A 22,702-nucleotide genomic window follows, 5' to 3' on the forward strand; every position below is an offset into this window, starting at 1 on the left:
AAATTACTAGTGGAGCTTTCGGAATAAGTTTTACTCGACTTTCGACGTGCACGGCGGATCGATTTACACAAAGATTTTGCGGAACCAAAGGAATAGAAGGTTCCGTATTTCCTATAAAAATGCATCGTCCGTTTGCATAATTTCAATTTTACATTGTTTTTGTGTAAATCAAAGATTAGACGTATTTACTCGGTTTGATACTTTTTAAGTAAAGATTGCAGGGAAATTTTTTATGCCATCACCCGATTTAAACAACAAAGTCACTTTAAGTGATACACAATGCAGTTCTCAACATGCATCGTCATTTCATAACATTATTAGTGATTAAATTTTAACCACAAATAGAAATAATTTAAAAAAATATTGGCCGTTCGGTAGTGACATTCGTGTCGTAATGTTTTACGGCGACACCTTGGAAAAGGGATTATATTCTTTGTTAACAAGTGAAACTGATGCTATTATCAAGTGTTGCCAGTGAAGAACAATTAACTTAATCCTAGGATCAAATAAGTTTAAATGTAAAAATTAGATTACGCGTATTTTGTTTTTGAACGACACGACGAGTTATCAAGAGTAGAGTTTCCGGGACTATTTTATAACAAGAATTTGCTACACTTTGAACTATTGGTGCAACAAGCAAAGCTGGAGGAGTTTGGTAACACTGAGCCAAAGTTCTGCTTTCACTTTAACACCCCATGTAAATACAATATAAAACCACATTATATGGTATTAGACACTTGGCTCTAACATTTCACATATCACTATTGGCCGACACAAAAACTCCTTAAGAAAATTTTTTTTTTTTTAAATACCACTAGAAACTACTGACAAAAAGTGAATCAAAATGAAGAACTATGGACATGGTGTTACAATTTAGTTCTTAGAAAATAAAATTAAATAAGCAATGATAAAAACATAAAAGTTATGTAAAATCACTCTGAATCAGTTTAAAAGTACAGTAGAGCGTCGATAAGTGGAACCAATTGGGGACTGGGGTCCTTCCAGTTAATGATTTGTTCCAGTTTCCGACTTTGTACGAAAAAATACATTAACCTGTCCGATGTTCAAATTTTTCTCCGTTGCGTGTCGCTTCGTGTCGAATTTTTGTCGATTTTAAGCCTAACGAAAATTTTTATAATCATCATCGAGGCTATCGTATCGTTAAAAATTATTTCTGCATTTTGTACAAACAAAATAAATATATTAAAGAATATAAAAAACATGAAAATTATACTTTAGAAGTAAATTTAGTATCAAAAACATTCGATTCAGCACGACACAGTCCGACTGAAAATCATTCCACTTTCTGGCCATTCCACTTACCGACGTTCCACTTATCGACGCTCTACTGTAGTAAAATTCCTGAAAATTTTCTCATGCTTTCAAAAGCAGGATGGTTAATTTTATGCAATGTTTTGATGATATTTAAAATTTTTCAACAAATAAATACAATAAAATAAACATTTATTAAGAAATATCGAAAAATATTTTACAACAGAACTTGCATTGTTTTTAAATTAAAACACACCTATTACAACAATCTGTTAACCGGTACTCTAGGTTACCAGTCTTGGATCTATCATCTCCGACCAACTAACAGAATCCTAGAAAATAAAAATTTTAAATTAATAATTGCATAAAATTCATCAATTATTCTTTTATACAATTTCCTGGATATAAAAAGTGAAGTTTAATCTCTTAATTAATTCATATGCCATTGTGTTTTTATTATGCAGTTTAGTATGTAAATGTCTACTAGGACTTATACCGGCGACCTGGTTCTGCAAATTTAAGTCCTAGTAGACATTTACATACTAAACTGCATAATCTGTCTGTTCAAAATTCCCCCATATACATGTATTCCCATTTAGCAAAAACTTGCACTTATACTGAAATTCTGGTTAACGAATGACTCCATAACGGTTTCCGAAACCATTTATGTCGCACGGCCTTTTTTTTTTTTTTTTTTAGAATGGTGGATTTGTACTACTAAAGGTCGGTTTCTCTCTCCGTGACAACTACCCTCGTCACTCCAACTAACTGCATAATTATTTGGGATGTAAATCTTGCCACGTTTACCAGAGCAATGGCGTGGCGGGCTTCTGGCATCGTCAAACCTCTTGCATTAACTTATTAAAACGGAGTCCCTTATGACGTGGGGATAATTCAACATTATTGAGACGTGCATTGTCGGACAATTTTATGCAAGTTTAAACCTACGCCCAGAAGCCGAAGAAGAAAACGTACAAAATTCTAATTTTGTCGTGGGTAGGTATGAGTACTAGTCGAAATTTTTTTGTCGTGTTATACGGAAGTTTGCCGTATTTCTACAAAATGGATTTTTTATTTACGATAAATTGTCTCGGAGATTTCAAAATGGGTACCGTGACAAACTTTTGTACGGTAGAGTCCCGCTAATCCGAACGTGTTTCGGTCGGTGGAGAGGAAATGTTTTAGCTTGCAAAACGTATGTTTTTTTTGTATTTTCCAGTTGAATTTAAATGGTATTAATGGTACAGAAAGATTTAGAATTCCACAACAAAAAAAAATTGTATCTTATTGTAGTACTGTATGAATACTGTACAAAAACACTACACTCATGACATCTTATAAATTTGCAGCCGTGTTTATTCGGTACAAACGAACGTTTTCGGTCGTGTTTAACGACCTTCTTCAGGAAATATCCAAAAAAAAAAAAAAAATTCGAACACAACGAAAATCTGCAAAAACGAACAAACTTCGGAACGTTTTTAAAAATATTCTAAAGAGAATTGCGTGCGCCATCTCTACATCGATGCGTATTAAATAACACATTACATGAGAATAAAATAAAAATAAATAACAGACAATAAAAAGTAATATGCTCCTTGGAGACATTAAAAATAAAATACAAACATAAACTATGGTGCAAGCCGAACGGCGCACAGAACATAGGGAAGGAGAGGAGCTGTGCAGAGACAAAAAACTACGGTTTCTGTCCTTGTGTAGGCTTCCGCATATCCGCTTTTCTGAGGTTTACATGTCGCCTGAGCGCCAGGCTGCAGATATTTTACTAGCCTCTCTGAAGTTGATAGATTGTCCTTTTTGGCTTGCTTTGCAGATATGCCAGGCTTCTGTATAACGGAGGTGCTTTACGTTGCGAACTGTTTGTACTAATCTTGCTTGGGCCCATTCAGCTTGGACTTCTTGGGGATCTGCCAGGATGTAAGTCGCCAACACTGTGCATGGTTGTTCGCTTCTTATATTTCTCTGATGTTCCGCCAGCCTTTCCTTGAGTGATCTTCTGGTGGCTCCGATGTAAAATAGCTTATTTTGCCTCCGTGTGTCCGTAATAGGGATCCTGTAAACCCCCGGAAGGGAGTTAGTGTCTATGGCGTCTTTATCAGCTCTTAGCAGCTGGTATATAGTGGGATTCCGTTTATATATTCTTTTGTTTGTGGCAGTTCCTATACGTCTATAGATGCTGCCCAGTTCCGCTCTGTATTCCATCAATGTAAACTCCTCTGTATTTAGGAGGTTTCGCTCCTTATTGCGTGTCGTAATCTCGCTAGTGACAGCTTTAGGACTGATCCCGTTCTTCTGAGCTAGCTTAATGATGTAGTTCATCTCTTCGTTTTTGTCTTGGGTACTACTACAGTGTGTGTGTGCTCGTGCCGCGAGCGCTCGGAATGCTGCGAGTTTGTACGTCGGCGGGTCGTGCGAGTTCCATGGGATAAAGATTGGGTTGTAAGTAGGCTTTCTGTATACCTTAGTACGGAAAGCTCCTTGGCTGTCGAGCTGTATAGATAAATCTAGAAAGTGTATAAGCTTATCATTTTCTTGCTCGAGTTCGATCTCGAGGCCGAATTTGTTATCGTTGATGTCCGTTATGAATTGGTGTAAGTTGGGTTTGACATTCCAGAAAACAACCACATCATCGACGTACCTTGCATATGTTAGGATTTGCGTTGCATATTTTGGCAGGAGTGCATTCTCCAGAGTTCTTAGGACCATCTCGCATAAAGTACCTGCCAGGGGGCTACCCATGGCTACACCCTTCTGTTGCGTGTAAGCGATGCCATTAAAGCTAAAGATGGATGAGAATGTGGTTAGGTGCGCCATCTCTAGTATTTGTTTTCTCTTCTTTTCTGGGGACTTGATCACGGTTAACAGGAAATCCCTTAGATGACAGAAGCATGGTTCCAGCTTGACAGAGGGATACAGAGCCTTGAAGTCTAATACGGTCATATATTTAATTTCTTGCGGGTTCATGTTAGCCATTTTCTGTAGAAGGTCTAGGGGTTGTTTTATGCTGTAAGGGCTCTGGGGTAAATATTTATTAACGAAGCCGTTAACCAACCTTTCTAGTAAGATTGTGGGTGCGCATCCTTTATCTACCACCGGCCTTAATGCCTTATCTTTTTTATGAGTTTTGGCGAACCCAAATAGCCTAGGTATCGAGGGAGAGTGGACTACGACTTTTGTCAGACCCAGTTCTTTAGCCAGCGGTGTGATGGCAAATTTTTTAATCCTTGCTTGTAGTTTCTCTATTGCATTTGGATGCACTGTAATACACTGCGTGTCTTTTATGTATTTTAGCATGAGGTTATCATAAGTACTTCTATTCATGACCACTAAGTCCTTTGACTTATCTGCCCTTGTGAGCACAATATTATTAGCTTTCAGCCATTCTTTAGTTTTCCTGATATAGTACCAGATGGGGTCGCTGTCTTTTTTACTATTTGCATGCTTGATTTTGAACGCGACTTCCCATCTAAATGTTTCTTTCTTGAGCCATCCGCTCCACACGGCGTCGAAGATTTTACTTAATTAAAGCACTCATTGAACTTGAAAACGAACTGTACGAGCAAGGTCCACATGTCTTAACGGAAGTTAACGCCCGTGTTTTACACCTAGCTACGCAAGTGAAAGACAGACTAAAGACGAGGTATGGGAAAAAAATGGAATGGATAAGAAAGCACCAGGATACTCGTTCTAGAACGCAGATAAACCATACTATTATATGCTGGGATAATATCACACTTCCCACATACGTGAAAGAAGCATGTAAATATGGCCCTAAATACGCCCCGAAACCTAAACTCACACTCGGAAAAATCATGCCGGAAATCGAGCAGGCAATAGAGGGACTCAGCGAGATCATATTACTTTTTATTGTCTGTTATTTATTTTTATTTTATTCTCATGTAATGTGTTATTTAATACGCATCGATGTAGAGATGGCGCACGCAATTCTCTTTAGAATATTTTTAAAAACGTTCCGAAGTTTGTTCGTTTTTGCAGATTTTCGTTGTGTTCGAATTTTTTTTTTTTTTTGGATATTTCCTGAAGAAGGTCGTTAAACACGACCGAAAACGTTCGTTTGTACCGAATAAACACGGCTGCAAATTTATAAGGTGTCATGAGTGTAGTGTTTTAATAAGATATGCAGTCTACGATGAGTTATAATTTGAATACTGTACAAAATTAATAAATCAGTGTTTGACATGGCCTATTAAAACAGCAGATCTATACAGTACTTACACACAAAAACAGAAACAAAAGTCATTGATGGTGTTGGATCTATATAAATCAGACCTGTTTTACTGCTTGCTTCTGCATTATTTTAATTATTCGGCTAATCTGAACAAGGTTCGGTCCCAATTAGTTTGGACTCTTCTGTATTTGAAATCTGCTGTAATTTAAAATTTTTAATAAAAGCAGATTATTTCACAACTCAAGTAACTGTGTATACATGGTAGCCTAAAAATCATAACCCGAGTTTAGAATGTGTTTTTATCTTTCAAAGGTTCTGGAAGTGGTTAAATGTTTATTCATAGAGTATCATCATCATCGTAAATAGAATAAACAAAACTCTAACACTGGATACATATCAGATATATCAATAATATACACTGCAAGCCCACTGTAGCTACTATAGTGGATGCTCAGTATATATCGTAACTCCACAGGCACGTCGACGGTTTGTATCATCCCGGCACCGTTACGGCGACACGTGTCTACGTCACGACTACACGTGCATAAAATCACGAGTGCAAGTTGTTACATTAATTTTTCTTAGCCATAAGAAAAAAAAAAAAAAAAAAAAAAAGAGAAAGAAAAACTTGTAAAAAAGAATTTTATTTTGACCTATACAGAGAATTCAAGTAATACTATTTGCAACCGAAATGAGCTATGGGGTAATTCGATCTTAACAACACTGCAGTTGTAAGTAGTAACTTAAATAGCCAATTATAATTATTGGAGATAGCCTGCGAGAGTCGAACAAAGGGAGTCTTGCCACACGACCCGACACGTCTAAAGTAACGAGCTCGAAATATGTAATGCACACGAATACATCCGGTAATTGGTTTATACAAGTCTAGTCTCAAAACTTTTTGAAACAACCTACGAGAGTCTAACGAAACTAGTCTATAATGGTATCGATAAACTTACCGATAATATAGATTAATTAATATGTCACTAGTTTAATAAAATATATTAAAAATTTCATTACTGTTTTCTGCTGTTTACTTGAAGCTTGTTCATCTGTCTCACTATCTGATAAATCAAACTTGCCTTTTGTTCCTAAAGAAAACATCAATTTATTCAATTTATGAATGATAAATCAATTAAAGTATACCATACTATTTAAATTACATCATACATTTGATAAAATTAAAATAATGGGGATTATAAATTTATATTAGTATAGTATAGCAAACATATAAAACTAAATATTTGTTTATATAATTATAGTCAAAATACAAGTTACACTTGTATTTGATATGTTTTTATCTTTAATCAATGTTATTATCTAGAGGCAGAAATGTCTCTACTGTACACAAAAACTATACAAGTTATATTGAGAAGGATCCCAAATATTCACCAGAAGTTTGTCTGAAAGTCTTTGTTTTCTCAGTTCAACAGAACATATTTCATGAAAATGAAAGTTAACCCCTTTCATGTACTATCTCTAAGATAAAGTTGATTGCATCAAAATTGTGTATTAACTAAAATATCAGTCTTGAGCTAAATTTTTGAACTAATTTTTGTATGAAGTAAATAATAATAATAATTATTATTATTTATTCATGCAGTATTATTTATAGTAGTGTTATTGAAGCAAGAAATATCAGCAATTTAAGCTACCATGGTATTAGCAAATAATGATTAAAACAATTAGCATCTAAAATACTGGTTATGACTGATAACATGAAACTTGAGGGTGTTATATAAACAGATGACTTAAAAATGCCTGTTTACCAGAATATAATGATAACAATAACTGAATTCTGATTATATAACAGTAAGCAAAGTTTAATTTTAACTTGTTTTGTTTTGGGACTTGAAAACATTAAATGACCGACAAAAATGTTTGCAAATACAATAAGCAGAGTATATATTTCTCATTTCACATTATTCTCATTTTATTTTTGTTATTAACGAGGTAAATATAGATTATATTATTTTATATTAACACAAATATTAACTAATTAAAATTACACAATAAATATTTTCCTCAAGAAAGCAAATTATTTATATTAAAAAAAGTATTTTTGATGATAAAGAATATCTTATTTAAATTGTTATAGGAATTTCAAAAGAATAAAGAATTTCAAATTGACAAACAAAAACCTAATGAAATTATCATCTACAGTATACTGCATTAAGTTATATATTAACCTAAGAAAATTTCTTAGTAAACCAAATAAATAGTAAAGAAGAGGGGGAAGGTAGAATTAAGTTTCTGTATTTGAAGTTTTTAAGTATTGGATATATTTTTGGAAAATATGACTGGATCATAGTCAGCAGAGACTCCATCAAGTTATTAAATATAACTATATTTAACAGCAGTTAAACAAAGTTTTCTTTGAGAGGAAAATTTAACATTACAAACAAGTTCTTTCCATACTTATTCCAAGTACCAATTTTGGCAACAATTTCTTTATAAAGTAAAGAAAGAAAGAGTTACAAAATTCCCTTCAAATTTAGCATATCTGCTTTAATAAAGCTAGAACGTAAAATTATGTATTTCTATATTTTGTTCATTAATTAATACAATTTAATCAGTGAACAAGAAAGTAAAAGAACTGAAATTGCATACAGAGGCAAGTTTTCAAGAAATGATGGGCAAGCACAAATTTTACTCCCAAAGCAATTCAAGCTTTTCAAAAATATCAATCTGATAGAAAACTATCTGTAATAGAATTTTACATAAAGTATAAAATTTTGAATTAATGTTAAGAGTGACAATTTAAAATTTAAACATTACTTGAAATAGTTGACTAATTAAAATGTTAAATCAGAAAAATTGCAACTGTCCTGCGTATCAGTTAATTTAATGATAAATCATATAAAGTTTTATATTTGGGTAATAGCTTTTAACATGATTTTTTTTAATATTGTAATTTCTTTAGGCTGATGAAATAATGAAAAAGCATTTCCTCTAACAAAAAAATCAAATATATATATTCTATATTAGAACAATTAATGCTGAATTCATTGAAAAATATATTTTTCTATGAATTCAGCATTAATTATCCTACTTCTTATGTACACTGTTTTTCTTGTTCTTTGACAGGACAGAAATAAAAGCAAACTTATGAATGAATCAAATCTAAAATAAAATAAAATAATTTAATAATATGCCATGAACGAAACCTTTCGTAATTTAAATTTAAATCTAAAAAATTCCTAAATATCTGGCAACCAATGATCAAGCAAGTTGTTTATGGAAGTGACAAAAAAACTGATAAATATTGCATCATTAAGTAGTTTTGACTGTATGACTTTTATTATATCCATTAACATTATTAACTTTAAAAATATACGTACGAGTTGCATTTGGAGTAAACATTTCTATTACAAAATTATCCGTCCCTTGATCGTGTTGTAATACTTTTCCTTCCTAATAACAAGCAAGCATAGAAAATTATATTTTATATTTCAGATATGTGAATTAAGATAAATTTTTAAAACAAATTTATATAAATTAAAAATAACAAAATATTTACTTTATAACTCGATATTTCTGGACAATATGACGAAGACAGTTCTAAAACCTAAAAATTAATTTAAAGTAATTAAATTATATATCAAATTAAATATGACATTATACTTATTTAAACTAATTTTAATTTTAATTTAAAATTAATATAAATCAAAGATCAAAATTATTTTTTTCTGATCAACTTAAAGTATTAAACAGGATGTTAGATTATTAATATCTAAATAAACCAAATATTTAACTGTTGTTTGCAAATTACAGAAAATCCGTGTAACTTACATTAATCATTTATTAGCTGTTACATTAAAATAAAAGTAGAAATTTTCTATTTTATTTTTTTGCTTTTACTGTTAATATTTATATTTGTTTACTCAAATTGTTTATATGGAATTTGTTATACAAATGCTTGGTGTAATATCTCTACATATACTGTGTTTACTGTAATTTAATAAACGTCGCTAAACCCGACACATTATAAAGCTAGACACCCACCAATGCCAAATATATTGGGTCTAGCAGTGTTGTTTGTTTATATATGCCTTGCCGGGGTTTGTGATGGCCGGTTGAGTGCCTTGGGAGATGTTTACGGGACGTGGGCACTGGATGCGTCCCCAACCGGTATTGTAATAACTGTCGACGGTTATAATGTAAGCTTATATATACTGGAGGTCTGGATAGCGTAACTGGCAACGCATCTGCACGGTAAGCGGGAGTTGTGGGTTCGAGTCCCGCTCCGGGCCGATATTTTCTTCCGGTAGTTCTAAATTATTTAAATTAATTAATTATAAATTATAATTATTAAAGTTATTAAGAGATGGCACCTAATTCCTCCCTCTAGTGCTAAATTGGTTGCATAATTTATTTAGTTATATAGCCGTGTCTAGCCCGATGGGATTCGGCATTGGTTGGTGTCTAGCTGTAATTTAATAAATATAATAATAAAGAATAAAATTTTTGTACTAATTTATGCATTATTCTTATTTATTTTATTGTATACTCCTTACAGAAAATCTCCCCTAGGAGGAGGGGTTAATACAGCTAATGGATTTTACAATAAAGTTATATTTTTTTCCAAATTGTTTCATCTGTATTAGAAAACAATTCATGTATCTTGTCAACCAAGGAGTTACAAACACTGATACAATCATCAGTTGGATGAGAAGATACAAATTTTTCACAATTTATAATGATTCAAAGCTGCATTGCCCCATGTATAAATACACTTATCTAAAGAATTTACATTTACATTGAAATTTTTCCACATTAAATGAAACTTATTTAAATGCACCTAGGCAATCATTTTCTTTACAACATAAGGTAATTGATGATAATAAACAAAAAAATCCCCTACCAGTTGTCCAATATTTCTGTGTACCAAAGGTGAAATTTGGCATTGGCTATTTTTCCTTCTCCTCCTTGGAAAAGGTTTGTCAAATTCTAATATAATTGTGTTGCTATAATATTTTATGGTCTCTGAAGATGAATCAATTAAAACTAAGGAAAAGCCAATTCGATTCAGCAGACCACCCAATTCGGTATACCAACTATTTTTCGGAAATCTGTTCGTCATTTTAAAACTAAATATGCTGCAAACTAAAGAGAGGAAGGGTCAGAAACAATATTTGACAGAAATTTAAGTATAAGTTTGATAAAACATTTATGAGGAAATTCCAAACCGAATTCAGATCTGATAGTGTATGTCGATGTCTCTCTCTCGAGACATAAAAAGCAACAAAAGATCGGCAACTCAATCAAATCAATCTTGTCAAAACAAAAAGGTCCTCATAAAGATAAACCCTATGACCAACTCGACATAAATAGAGAGGCAGCTAATCTTTTAAAAAGTGGCATGTGGCTATTTTTCATCTTTCTTAAAATATCAATCACTACTTTTGCCTTAGAGAAAGCTTTACGCTTTACAAAGAAAACATAATTGACAAAAGGACCTGATACTGATAAATGAATACCCAGGTATATCACTTTGCTTACAATGTTAATCTCTTTACTGTTTATATATATATAAAAAAACAAACCTATCTGATTTGCTTAGCCACCCTTCCTGTCCCTGATGACTTACGGAAGTTAATCCTTAAACCCAAAGAAAATAAATATTGATATACTATATCAAACTTCCTTTGAAAGTAGACCAGTGTAATCAACAACAAAACTGTATTGTCTAAACTAAAGCAGTTGTACTGTACAGTACATCAAAACCACTCAAAGTAATGGCGTAAGCTCTTAAATGATCAAAAGCCTGCATCAGGTTGTTTATATAAGTGAGAATCCAGGATTGTTGTTTATTATATAAAATATTATTTGTATCTGTATTAATATTTGTAAAAAAGTTAAACAAGCCGAAAGATTACAAATTTCAATAAGGAAGTTTATGAGATCTTATCTTTGACTTTGTTTCCATCTAAAATGAGACATCTTCCTTTGAATGCAACTCGTGTTACTCCAAGAAAGTGTGGTTAAATTGTTGAATTGGACAATTGATAGGAACCACATTGAGATGATTAAATTTGGTTAGATACTGGTGTATCTGATGAAAGAAAAGGTAAATTGCACTTTAAACCTGTAGTCCAGTGTTGGTAATATAAACTTCATGAACATTTTTGGGCTTCTCCTGAGTTCTGCTTCAGGTAAAGCCCAAAAATATTCATGAAGTTTATATTACCAACACTGGATAATAGGTTTAAAATGCAATTTATTTGTCATTTGGTGTAAGTGCTCTTTTTCAAAAAGAAAGGTATAAAAGAAGAGGCAACATTTAAACTGTCACTGCTGCCTTGATTATAACCTCATAAAAGTCTTTCTCAAAGCCGCCTCAACATTCCACAGAATTATATTTGGGTTTATATCCTCCAAGAACTTTCCACTATACAGATGGGATTAAGTGAACTGTTGATTTAAGAACTAAATACTACAATTTAAGAGTCACGTCAGATTGATCAATATAAATACCTTGCCAGGTGCAAGGTATTTATATCAACCTATGAATTAACTGTAAACTCTCTGTACATAGAGATGAATGTGTATTGATAGAATTGTTAGTTATTTGTTTATGTTTGTTATTATATTCTTAGCTTAATTAAATAAATGTTCTTTATTATTAAACTCACAATTTGAATGAATTAGTTATGGGTGGTTTCTCTCTCTAATTCATCCTCTGTCTGCTTACTCAAGTCCTGTACAAGACTGCTTGCACTTGAAGGTTTCCTATGGGGCAAAATTCACAGTGTCAGAACATCCTAACCTGGATAAATCTGGACTATTTACCTGTCACCCATAACAAACAACAAAAGACTAAAGGTATCATCCAGTGGTAGGCCCTTTTCTAATTTAAAACTATTTGTGGTTCCTAAATTTGTAACTATACAGGCTTCTAGCCCTGTAAATAAACTTTAAATGACTTTAATGAATTTGTCAGAGATTGTCAATGCTGTTAATTTTGTAAATAAAACTGGTAGAAAAACACTATCAAACATCTTTTTATAATCAATTAAGGGGGCCAATAAATGTTGCCTTTCCCAACGTAACTATTTACAAATTAATGAGTGAAGGATCAATATATTGCATAGAGCAAGGGTCAGCAACCTTTCAGTGGTGTTGTGCCAAACCTAAGCAGAATCTACTCTATTTTGATTTTATCTATTCTACTGAATCATTACCCCTTTCTTTAGTAGAATTAAAATGTTTTCTTTTCATGTATAACATCTATCAAAAATGTTTCTAAATACTGTAGTTTCAAACCAAATGATAATAAATCATCCAATACCTGTTGCTGAGAAAATGTTTATTAAAGAAACATTAGCGTTTTCGACCTACTACGATAGGCCATCTTCAGATGTACCAGAAATTCGAATGTATTTAACATTTAAACAGCAGAACGTTCGAACGCTTTTTACATTTAAATTTAAACAAAATACTGGGTAAATTAACAAATAAATATTAAATACACTGAATTAACAAATTACCTATGGGAAGCCCGATGATTATGGAAAATTACCTATGGGAAGCCCGAAGCCAGGATTATTGTGCAAACTAGTCTATACAACTTGGAGAAGAGCATTATCAATGGATTCAAGATGGATATTGTATTTTACAAAAGATATGTAGATGATGTGTGCATTATTTGGAGAAATGACAAGAGAATACAACAGTTTCTACATGTAATCAACAATAACAACAGCAATGGATTAAAACTTAAACTAGAGCAAAAAAGTCACAAACGGATACATTTTTTGGATATAGACATCCAATTGAAAGGAGATGGTATAACAACAGGTATCTACATAAAACCAACACTTAGTCCACTATACATTCCCGCTAACTCGAACGACCCCTACAGATACAAACTGTCTGCCTTTCGAGCACTCATCAGAAGAGCGTATTCATATTCAGGGCTGGATTTACATAAGGGCATTTGGGGCCTGTGCCCAGGGCCCCCACAAAACTAAAAAAAAAAAAAATTATGTTTAAACATAATTTTTTTCTATTACCGCAACAGCCTAGTGTGGCCTAATCATGAGGGCAACAGGCAGAGAAAATCAAACCCGGGAAAAACCCTATGAAACATTGGAAAATTTCAGAAAAAAATTTCACATAGGTATTTTTCAGTTGAATTAAAATAATTAGTTTTACACAATAAAATATATGTATGTTTACAATAACCTTATTTTTAAATGAAATTTACAATTTCCTAGTTCAAATCTAATTGAAAGTACAGTATTTTGTGTAAATTTTCTAAATAATCAAATTTTCCTACTCTTAAAGGGGGGACCTCAACCGAATTTGTGCCCAGGGCCCCTGGATTGGTAAATCCGGCCCTGTTCATATTGCTCTAATTTGCTGGATAGGATCAAAGAACTTAATAGAATTAAAGAAACAGCTTCAAACTTGGGATATAAAAAGAGTACAATAGAAGGGCTAATTAAAAGATATGAAGAAGGCAATGTAATAAGAACACAAACAAATCATTTTAAAAAAATCTCCAAGTTCACCTATAATCCAAACATCAAAAAAATCATGAGGCAAATGTCAGACAGAAAGCATTCAAAAATGGTTTTCAAAAGATCGCCTAATGTATACAGTATTTTAAGAAATGACAAAAACATGATTAAAAAAGAAGAAAAAGCGGGCGTATATAGAATTCCGTTTGAGAATTAGGAATTAAGAAGGACTATATTGAGGTCACAAGACGTAATTTAGCTACCAGACTTAAGGAGAACAAATACAATATCAACAAACGGCACTGCAACACAAGCACATATCCTGTATGGCACAAGCAGAGAACTCGGTGGTCAAGTGGAATGAAGTGACTATTCTCGGGACTATGCATTTTCCATCACTCACAATGCCCGAAGAAAAAATTGAAATATATAAAAGTAAACTAAAAGATGGTTGTATTAATGCCAGAGATGCAGATGGACTAGCTTCCACATGGAAGTTCTACCTATAACACAAAAATTCTTAATCTGCTCCTGCCCTCACGCTTAGTGGCATTTTTTGTGTATTTATTTTATTATTTTTATTACATTATTTACATCATTTTTATATTTGTTAATTCAGTGTATTTAATATTTATTTGTTAATTTACTCAGTATTTTGTTTAAATTTAAATGTAAAAAGTGTTCGAACGTTCTGCCGTTTAAATGTTAAATACGTTCGAATTTCTGGTACATCTGAAGATGTGCCAGCATCTGACTATTGTAGTAGGTCAGAAATGTTAATGTTTCTTTAATAAACATTTTCTCAGCAACAGGTGTTGGATGATTTATTGTTTAAGGTGCTGAGTAGGATATTTAGTTACCAAATGATAATCATAATTATTAATTTTTCATAAACAATGTAAAATAATTTTACATTTAAAAGAAATTATCTTTTTAAATTAAAGTGTCAGATGTAAAAATTACATAAGTACAATTTCTTAATCAATTCAAGTAAATATTCAAAATATTTGAACATTCTAAGAATGATTAAGCCAAATGGTTTTGCCAAAATTATCAGGTTACTTTTGGGCTACATTAATAATTAATTCAACTAGAGGTAGGTGGTTAAGCTGCCATCTCCTTAATTTTTATAATTATAATAAATTAATTTAATTTTAAAATGTTCTGAAACAAAACAATCAGCCCAGAGTGAGACTCAAACCTGCAACTCCCACATATGGTACAATGCATTGCCAGTTACACTACCTGGACTTCCATCTGATCTTTGCTTCTAGAACTATTAATTTAGACACAACCATACTGGTTACTTACAGTGCTGACTGAGCCAAAAGTAGCCCAATAATTTCAGCAAGACTGTTTGGCTTCATCAATTAAAATTGGGTTATAAGTTGTTTTATATATATATATATACTAAGAACATTTTTAATAAAATTTTTATATGATAAAATAATATAAAAATTACAATTACATATTATATTATTTTTTTTTACCTTGAATGCAACAATGTCGCCAACCCTGGGAGGTCCTCTCAAAATTGGATATTGTTGATAATCTTTCTTTTCTGTTGTAATTACTTCATTTAAATTTTGTTGTTCATCTTCATTCTTAACATTAAATTAAAAAAATAAAATAAAAAAAGCATCAGATTAAAAAAAGATTGCTTCTTTGAAAAATACTAATTATGTTAAACTATAAATGTAGGCCAAACATAAATTATTAGTTTAAACAAGAAAAATTGTTATTGAAACTATTCTGCTTTAAAACTGAACATGTCATATTATTGTATGGTATATAAATGAAGCTTTTATATTTAATCATGGCTTTATTGTCAATCTTAATTTCTGTGGCTGAATTGTTTTACATGCTCTTAATATTCTCCCAAACTTTTAAAATTTGTATTTGTAACATTAGTGCAACCTGTACTTGGAGATCTAAGCTGTTGGCATCAAATGAAGCTTATTTTTGGCTAATAAAAACAACTGGAGGCTATTAACAATTTGTGACAAAACAGTTGTCTAAAGGGGGATGTGGTTTCCCATTCAAATTGCATTGCAATAAAAGATAATTTTAGGAGTTGATTATGTTGTCTTAGTTTTTTGAAAGACAGATATAACAAAAGAGACTCAACAAAATTGTTAATAGTCTCTAGTTGGTTTTATTAGCCAAAAATAAGAATAGCATATATGTGTTTCCATAATAATTATACCATCAAATTAAGCCTTTAAAAAGTACCTCTTATTAAATAATAGCACTGTAAACACCTTCAAAAAGTAACAATACATATGGATTTAATGAATGGAAAGTTCCAAGAAATAAATTAATTAATAAAAACACTAATCACACATCACTAATAAGAAGCTTTATGAATGTACTTTGATGTAAACAGCAAGGATTATGTTATTATATACTGTACCATAATCATTTGACTAAATAATTTAATTACAAAATATTTATAAAAGAAAACTTGGTCTAATAACTAGGATAATAATTATATTGTTCTGTTCAATTATCCAAAAAAGATAAACTTAATTTATCAGAAGTTCTTCCCTTCAACTAAATTTTGTGTACTTTTTATTTGTTTATTTTCTTGAACATTACAGTTACTTTTTGACATTTGACAATGTTTGCAACTGTGTTTTATTGTTTATGTTGATGTTAAGTATCATTTCTATAATCTTAAAAGTTAAATAGTAATAAATTGCAATTATCATTAATGTGATATTAATTAATTTAATTATTACTTACTGTGAATGATGACAATGCACTTACTTCTTGTTTTTCTTTGTTTTTAAGCTGTGCAAATAAATTAGGTTTCTTTTCATTAAAATTGTTTTCTGTATTTGAAGAATTTTGAAAACATGAATGATTTTGTGATAATGATTTTGACTGAGAACTTTTCTTGTTCCTTTGTTCATTTAATGGAGTACTGTGCATGATTTGCAAAGCTTCTTCTTCAAAGGAAACAGAATCTTGAATTTTTTCAGTAAATTTTTTCACTTTTTCTTCGTGTAGCAATGCATTTGTAACATTATCATTTTTTCCTTCATTTTCATCAAATCTAGTGTGTTTATTTTTATGAACATTTAAAACTTTAACTATTAGAGGTTGTTCATCAATTTTTGAAATTTTGTTCGATTCATCTGTCATATTTTGCACAGAATGATCTAAAAAATTATCTTTCTTCTTCTTTCTATACCTTCGTCTTTTCTTTGAAACCTTACTAATCCTCGTATCATCACATGCGGAAGATTGGTTACATTCTTCAAAAGTATTCTGCATGATTTGTAAAGTTGCTTCTTTATCAAATCCTTCATCATCATTAGTTTTACATTTATCTGACACTAATTCTAATTCTTTTGACTTTAACTCTTCTTGTTTGTCTCTCTCACTAAATAATGAAGAAATGTCATTTACATTAATTTCACATTCGGGTGTAACAACAATTTCATTGTACTTATTTTCATACTTTTCTTTCTTTCTCTTCTTTTTTTTCTTACATGTAACAGATTTATCACGAAAGGTTTCGATATTATCTTCATTATTCTTTACATCATTTTTTGATTGTAATTTGTCACTGTCATCACTCAAATCAGATATTTTCCTTTTTCTAACAGTTTTACTTCTATTTTTACAGTCAACAGTCACAGAACAATTTTCTATCTTGTTGTTTTCCAAAATACAACTTGACGAATTATTCAATTGGATTCTAAATCATAAATAAATTTTTTAAGAGATAAGCTTTATTATTAAATAACACATTAATACAGTAAAAATTAAACTTAATGTGTAAAATAATATTAAAATAATTACATTAAACATTTGTATATTGTATTCTGAACTTGTGATTTGTTAGCAAATGGTTGGTTTGAATAATTGATGGAATACAGAAATGCAACACACAGGTGATCTGCCAAGGGAATGCTTTCCTAGAGGACTTTTGAGGGGAAACTGGCCCCTATTTAGATACAGACACACAAAGAAAACCTAGAAAACTCTACATAGTCATCCTGTCGGTAAGGCACAAACCTGAAACCAACCACCAGTAGTTTTATAATAACTAAATACTTGAAGAAATTAAAAAAAAAAAAAAACATCAATTTAGCTGACAATTTGGTCAAAATATTTAATGAAATGCAAGAAAAGGATCTTGAATTCTAAGAACTTTAATTGTTTGACAGAATTAGTCCTTTGTTTTCCAGGAACTATAGCTTCTATATAAAAAAAATTTTTCACACGTGATCAAGAGTCAAGATTAAATATTGAAGCCATAATAATTATAAAACAAAGCTGTAACTTACAATGCAATAAGTTTTATGATAAAATTGCAAATGACCAGAACTTGTTAAATAAAATAAATTGATCTGAAAAAGATTCTTGGTTTGATCCCAGAAAAATCTTCTACCTCAATCTAACTACTGAACTTGATCTCATAACTTTCTATAATAAAAATATAGTTTTTTTTATTAGATTTTCAAAAAAATCTTTTAGAGAAATTTATACATTCTTCTTTTACATTACCAAATCAAGATCACTAATAATATATCTATATTAACTACGGAGAATAAGCAATAGTACTGGTACACAGGAAAAACTGATCTTTGGAGGCCAATATTTCATGAAATGTCGCATATACAGATATGGTCCCTTTCGACTTTTTTGCTTGTACAGAGGGTCTACAATTCTGGAAAATCCCTCATTCAGAGTTTACATCTAACCATCATGTGATCTCACTGAGAAGGCACGGAGGGTATTCTCATTCATGCATGTTACCTTCTTTTTACCTAGGTCTCATACATACACCAGAAGTGGCTTGTGTTGAAGGAAAGGTTGCAGGATTGTAAGCTATAACTGTGATTGACCCCTCTCTCTCTACATTTTATGCAGTATGCAGTGCTTCATGCCATTCACAAACTCAAAGGGGCACATTTCCTAGTCAAGCAGCTAAATAAGTAAATCAATGACAGTTCCTTTCATATGAAATGATTTATATCATTGGCTTGCTTACTTAGATGCTTGACAAGGAAACATGCCCAAAGCAGGAGTTTCAAATCATATCCCGATAAACTAGAACTTCATATTGTAAAATGTTTTAACATGTTGCTGTTTACACGTTCTAAACACAGTACACAAATTATTTATAACACAACAACAAAACTATTTGTAATTTATTTTCAACACTAGTGAGTAACACTCTGGCAGTCCACAAGCGAGTAACACTCAGGCACCCGACAATTAATTAATAAAGGCACAACACTGGTTCTTTGCAGCCACACACTCTGGTCAGCACTGCCCGGCCACAACAAAGGAAGGCACAATTTTTCCTTCTCTAGGCAGGAAGATCTCTCCCCGCATTCCCAAGTCTATAGTTACACAACACACCTGACACGTGTGACAGAGCTGTGGACTGTACATCAACACTACATAACATAAACACACGTGTTACAATTTTGTTAAATTGAATATCGAACTTAACACATATATTAACCTTGAACTGGATTATTGTAAAATACAGTAAGACCCCGCTTAACACTGCCTCGATATAATGCGGTCTGCTTGAAGCCTAAAAAAAAAAGCACAAAATTTATGCTGATTCAAATTATTGCATCATTTCATTGATTCATATATAATATAATTATTTACGAACACGAACCAGTCAGCAAAAGGTGGCAATTCGTCGTAGAGCTGTTTGTTTTGTGCAATTTTAGAAAAAATATAACGTCATGGATGCCATAGGAAACATCGACTTGTTAAAAGTTAACTGTTAAATGCATGAACGAAGTGTGAAAGAAGTTATGGCTGAAAGTATCAAAGAATTCTCAATAAGAAGAGCCTATCGCTGTACCGTTAGGTTGATTAAATTGTCGACCTAATCAATACAGCAGGACTAGGAGATGTAGACAAGCAGGATATTGAGGAGTTACTGCAGGTTTCTGGTGAGAGCCTTACCAATGATGATCTTCAAGAACTGGCAGAACAAGGAATTCGTGTAGAACTGTAAACACGAGCTAATGGTGGATATTAACTCCTCTTCAACAAAGTCTGTATTAACTGAGTCTCCAGTCCGGACTGGTTGGGGCTACAAGGGACACAGTTGTTCCTTGTAACCACACTTGTCCTGGCAGCTTTTCCGCATACCATATTAATCATAATACAACCACAGTGTTGTGTCCACAGAAATTGGGATGATGAAACCAACAGTGACCAAGTAGAGAAACTAGTGTGCTGTCCAGCCAGAGAGGTTAGGTTAGGGTCGGATGGACCACAAGGTGAGAACAATGGCCTTTGTTCCCCAAACACGTGGTCAAAGACTTGGGACACTATAACTTCCAAGCAAATTATTGCACACCCCCCCAACAAAATGCAGATATACATGCCCGGGCGGGGAACACGGAAACCAAAAATAAGCCCACAGAAACATAGATGAGTCCTCAAGGATCCAAGCTTCCCAATGAAGAGTCTGACTTTCTAAAAGAAAACAATCCAATCAGGAGAGTAGCTAGTCAAAATGATCCACGTTGTCTGCTGAACACAATGATATAAAAATCTCTTACTATGAAAAGTCTGTACAGGTAGGCAAAAGCCCAATCTGTCGCCACTTGATACTGTGCTTTTCGACGATGATAACTTTCACCGATGTTGTTGAATCGCAAAATTAAACACACCAATCGACGTAAAAGCTTTTCCTGAATCTGAAAATATATACTTTCACCACACTGTAACAAATATATCCACTGAAAACTACTTGAAGACACAAAGCACCCAACAAACCGTTAATGGTCTATTTATTGTCATTCACGTAGAACTGGAAAACAGAGATTCTGAAAACAAAGAACTCATAAAATTTCTTTACAAATTTCCTTAGTAAAAGTTTGGTAACGATAACCGAAATCATCAATCAAACTGTAGCAAATGATCCAGATTTTGAAAAGAGTGCAAAAGCAAAATGAGACGTTTTGGATGCAATCTTCTGCTGCTGACATTTGCTTAAGGAAAGAAAAAAGCAACAAATGAAACTACACAATTTTATTGCAAAAAAACAAGAATTTCAGAAGAGCCAGGACATTCATCACAAAAAATAAACTTTACATTTTTGCTTGCATATGTTTATGTATTATTTAACATATATTATTATACAAATTAATATAAAAGTAACTTAAAATTAAGGTAAAATTTGTTTATTTTTGGTCACGAGTTTCCCTATCCCTATTTACTCTATGTTAAAATGATCTCATTTAACACGGTTTCGTTTAGCATTTTGTCGTCTAGGAACGCATCCCGTGTTAAGCAGGGTCTTACTGTACATAAAGACGAAAAACCTATTCCAGCAACTATTTTAAACTTATCTAATGCCTTCGGCTACATGCGTAGCCATTCTCGGGATCAAACACTTTTGAATAGAATTCTTTAAAGTTTAAATATTATGTTCTAAAAACAAGAATTATTTAAATACATAAAATTGATAAATTGAGAATACAAATAAAACTGTACTACAATGACAAAAGTATACAGAATAAAATTAATTAATTAATTAATTAATAAAAAATAAAAATAAAATAAACAAATGCATAAACGAAAGAAAATATTTATTTTAGTCTTTAGTATCACCGTTCACTGCATTTGGAAAGTACCGGTACTTCCGAGCTTCCAATAGATGAGCGGCATCTTTACGCTTTATGCACGAATTCTTAACACCATTTATATATGTATATTTTTTTCTAGAGTTTTACTCACTTGTTAATCCCCTATTGCTCTTAAAAGCTCGGTTTCATTAAAGTTTGGCGTATCTTCCGGAACGGCAACAATTATAGCCAAGTTACGATCGCAATCTTGCCTTTACGTACGTCACACCAACACTAAGTCTCGTAGGGAGGTTTCCGGATGCGCATCCTACGTACTCGTTCGTTTTGTCTTCCGGACCTAAATTAATCAGTATCTCGTACGCCCGAATCTGTCTGGTCTCCGTAGTTACATAACCGGCCGTAAATAGTTTCGTCGCGCTTACGTGCGATACTTCTGCCGCTCGATCTAACAGTTTTACCATAGGCATTATCCAATAATTTATTATACGTCACGGGGTGATTAAAGACGGAAGGTGTTTAGGTTTCTTGCGAGATCTGGCGTTATCGTACGTGTTAATTAAATAATCAACCTTGGGTATGGCCATACCCATGCATAGCTGCTTTTGATTCTGCTCAACTCTTTAATGGTGTCCCTTATGTCTGTGGTATGGGTATTTGAAGGCGAGGTAGGTAATTATTTATAAGCCTGGATCCTGAGAATGGCTACACAGATAGCCGAAAGCTTTAAATAAATTAAAAATGGTTGCTGGAATAAACTGCAACTTATATGTTAACATACGCTAAAATCATATAAAACAATTAACTTCCCTTACTTAATAAGATCCTCGTCTCTAACGATTGAAATCGTCTCGTCATCTGGCAGAAGACAATCTTTAAAAAATAAATTAAACTCTCTTATATTAATCCTTTTCGCAACTAAATTTTTTAAATCTTGAATAGTTCTGAGGATATTCGTATCCACGGCAATCCAAATTAAAGTGTTCGAAACGGCGTGCGAAACTTCTTTCAAATCTAACTTTATCCGCAGAATCGTAGGAACCGCCATTTCTAGTTTAAATTTTAACTTGGAAATTTATTTTCGTGTTTAGTATTTTCGTTCTAATTAATTAAACATTATGTTAATATTTATTTATTTACAAAATAAATAAAAAATTCTCTCTTGAAAACGGTCAATAGTCTAT

At 32.2% G+C, this 22,702-nt stretch overlaps 1 protein-coding gene across 3 annotated transcripts; it reads right to left on the reverse strand.

Moving 5' to 3' along the window:
- Window positions 1-1,447: 1,447 nt before the first annotated feature.
- On the reverse strand, window positions 1,448-22,577 carry LOC136976927 (coilin-like). Of its 3 annotated transcripts, none has more exons than XM_067272304.1 (7): window positions 22,334-22,577; window positions 16,711-17,647; window positions 15,432-15,545; window positions 8,997-9,044; window positions 8,818-8,890; window positions 6,497-6,567; window positions 1,448-1,604 (listed from the first exon to the last, which is right to left on the reverse strand). In XM_067272304.1, the coding sequence occupies exons 1-7, from the start codon at window positions 22,564-22,566 to the stop codon at window positions 1,557-1,559; spliced, it is 1,524 nt and encodes a 507-aa protein (XP_067128405.1). In that variant the 5' UTR covers window positions 22,567-22,577; the 3' UTR covers window positions 1,448-1,556. The 3 variants fall into 3 exon arrangements, with proteins under 3 accessions (XP_067128405.1, XP_067128404.1, XP_067128406.1); XM_067272303.1 differs by having other exon boundaries at window positions 16,687-17,647; XM_067272305.1 differs by lacking the exons at window positions 1,448-1,604; window positions 6,497-6,567; window positions 8,818-8,890; window positions 8,997-9,044 and adding an exon at window positions 12,120-12,208 and having other exon boundaries at window positions 16,687-17,647.
- Between the last annotated feature and the right edge of the window lie 125 nt (window positions 22,578-22,702).

Source organism: Centruroides vittatus, unplaced genomic scaffold (genome assembly GCF_030686945.1).
Source record: "Centruroides vittatus isolate TY-2023 unplaced genomic scaffold, ASM3068694v2 contig_436, whole genome shotgun sequence".
Lineage (NCBI taxonomy): Eukaryota > Metazoa > Arthropoda > Arachnida > Scorpiones > Buthidae > Centruroides > Centruroides vittatus.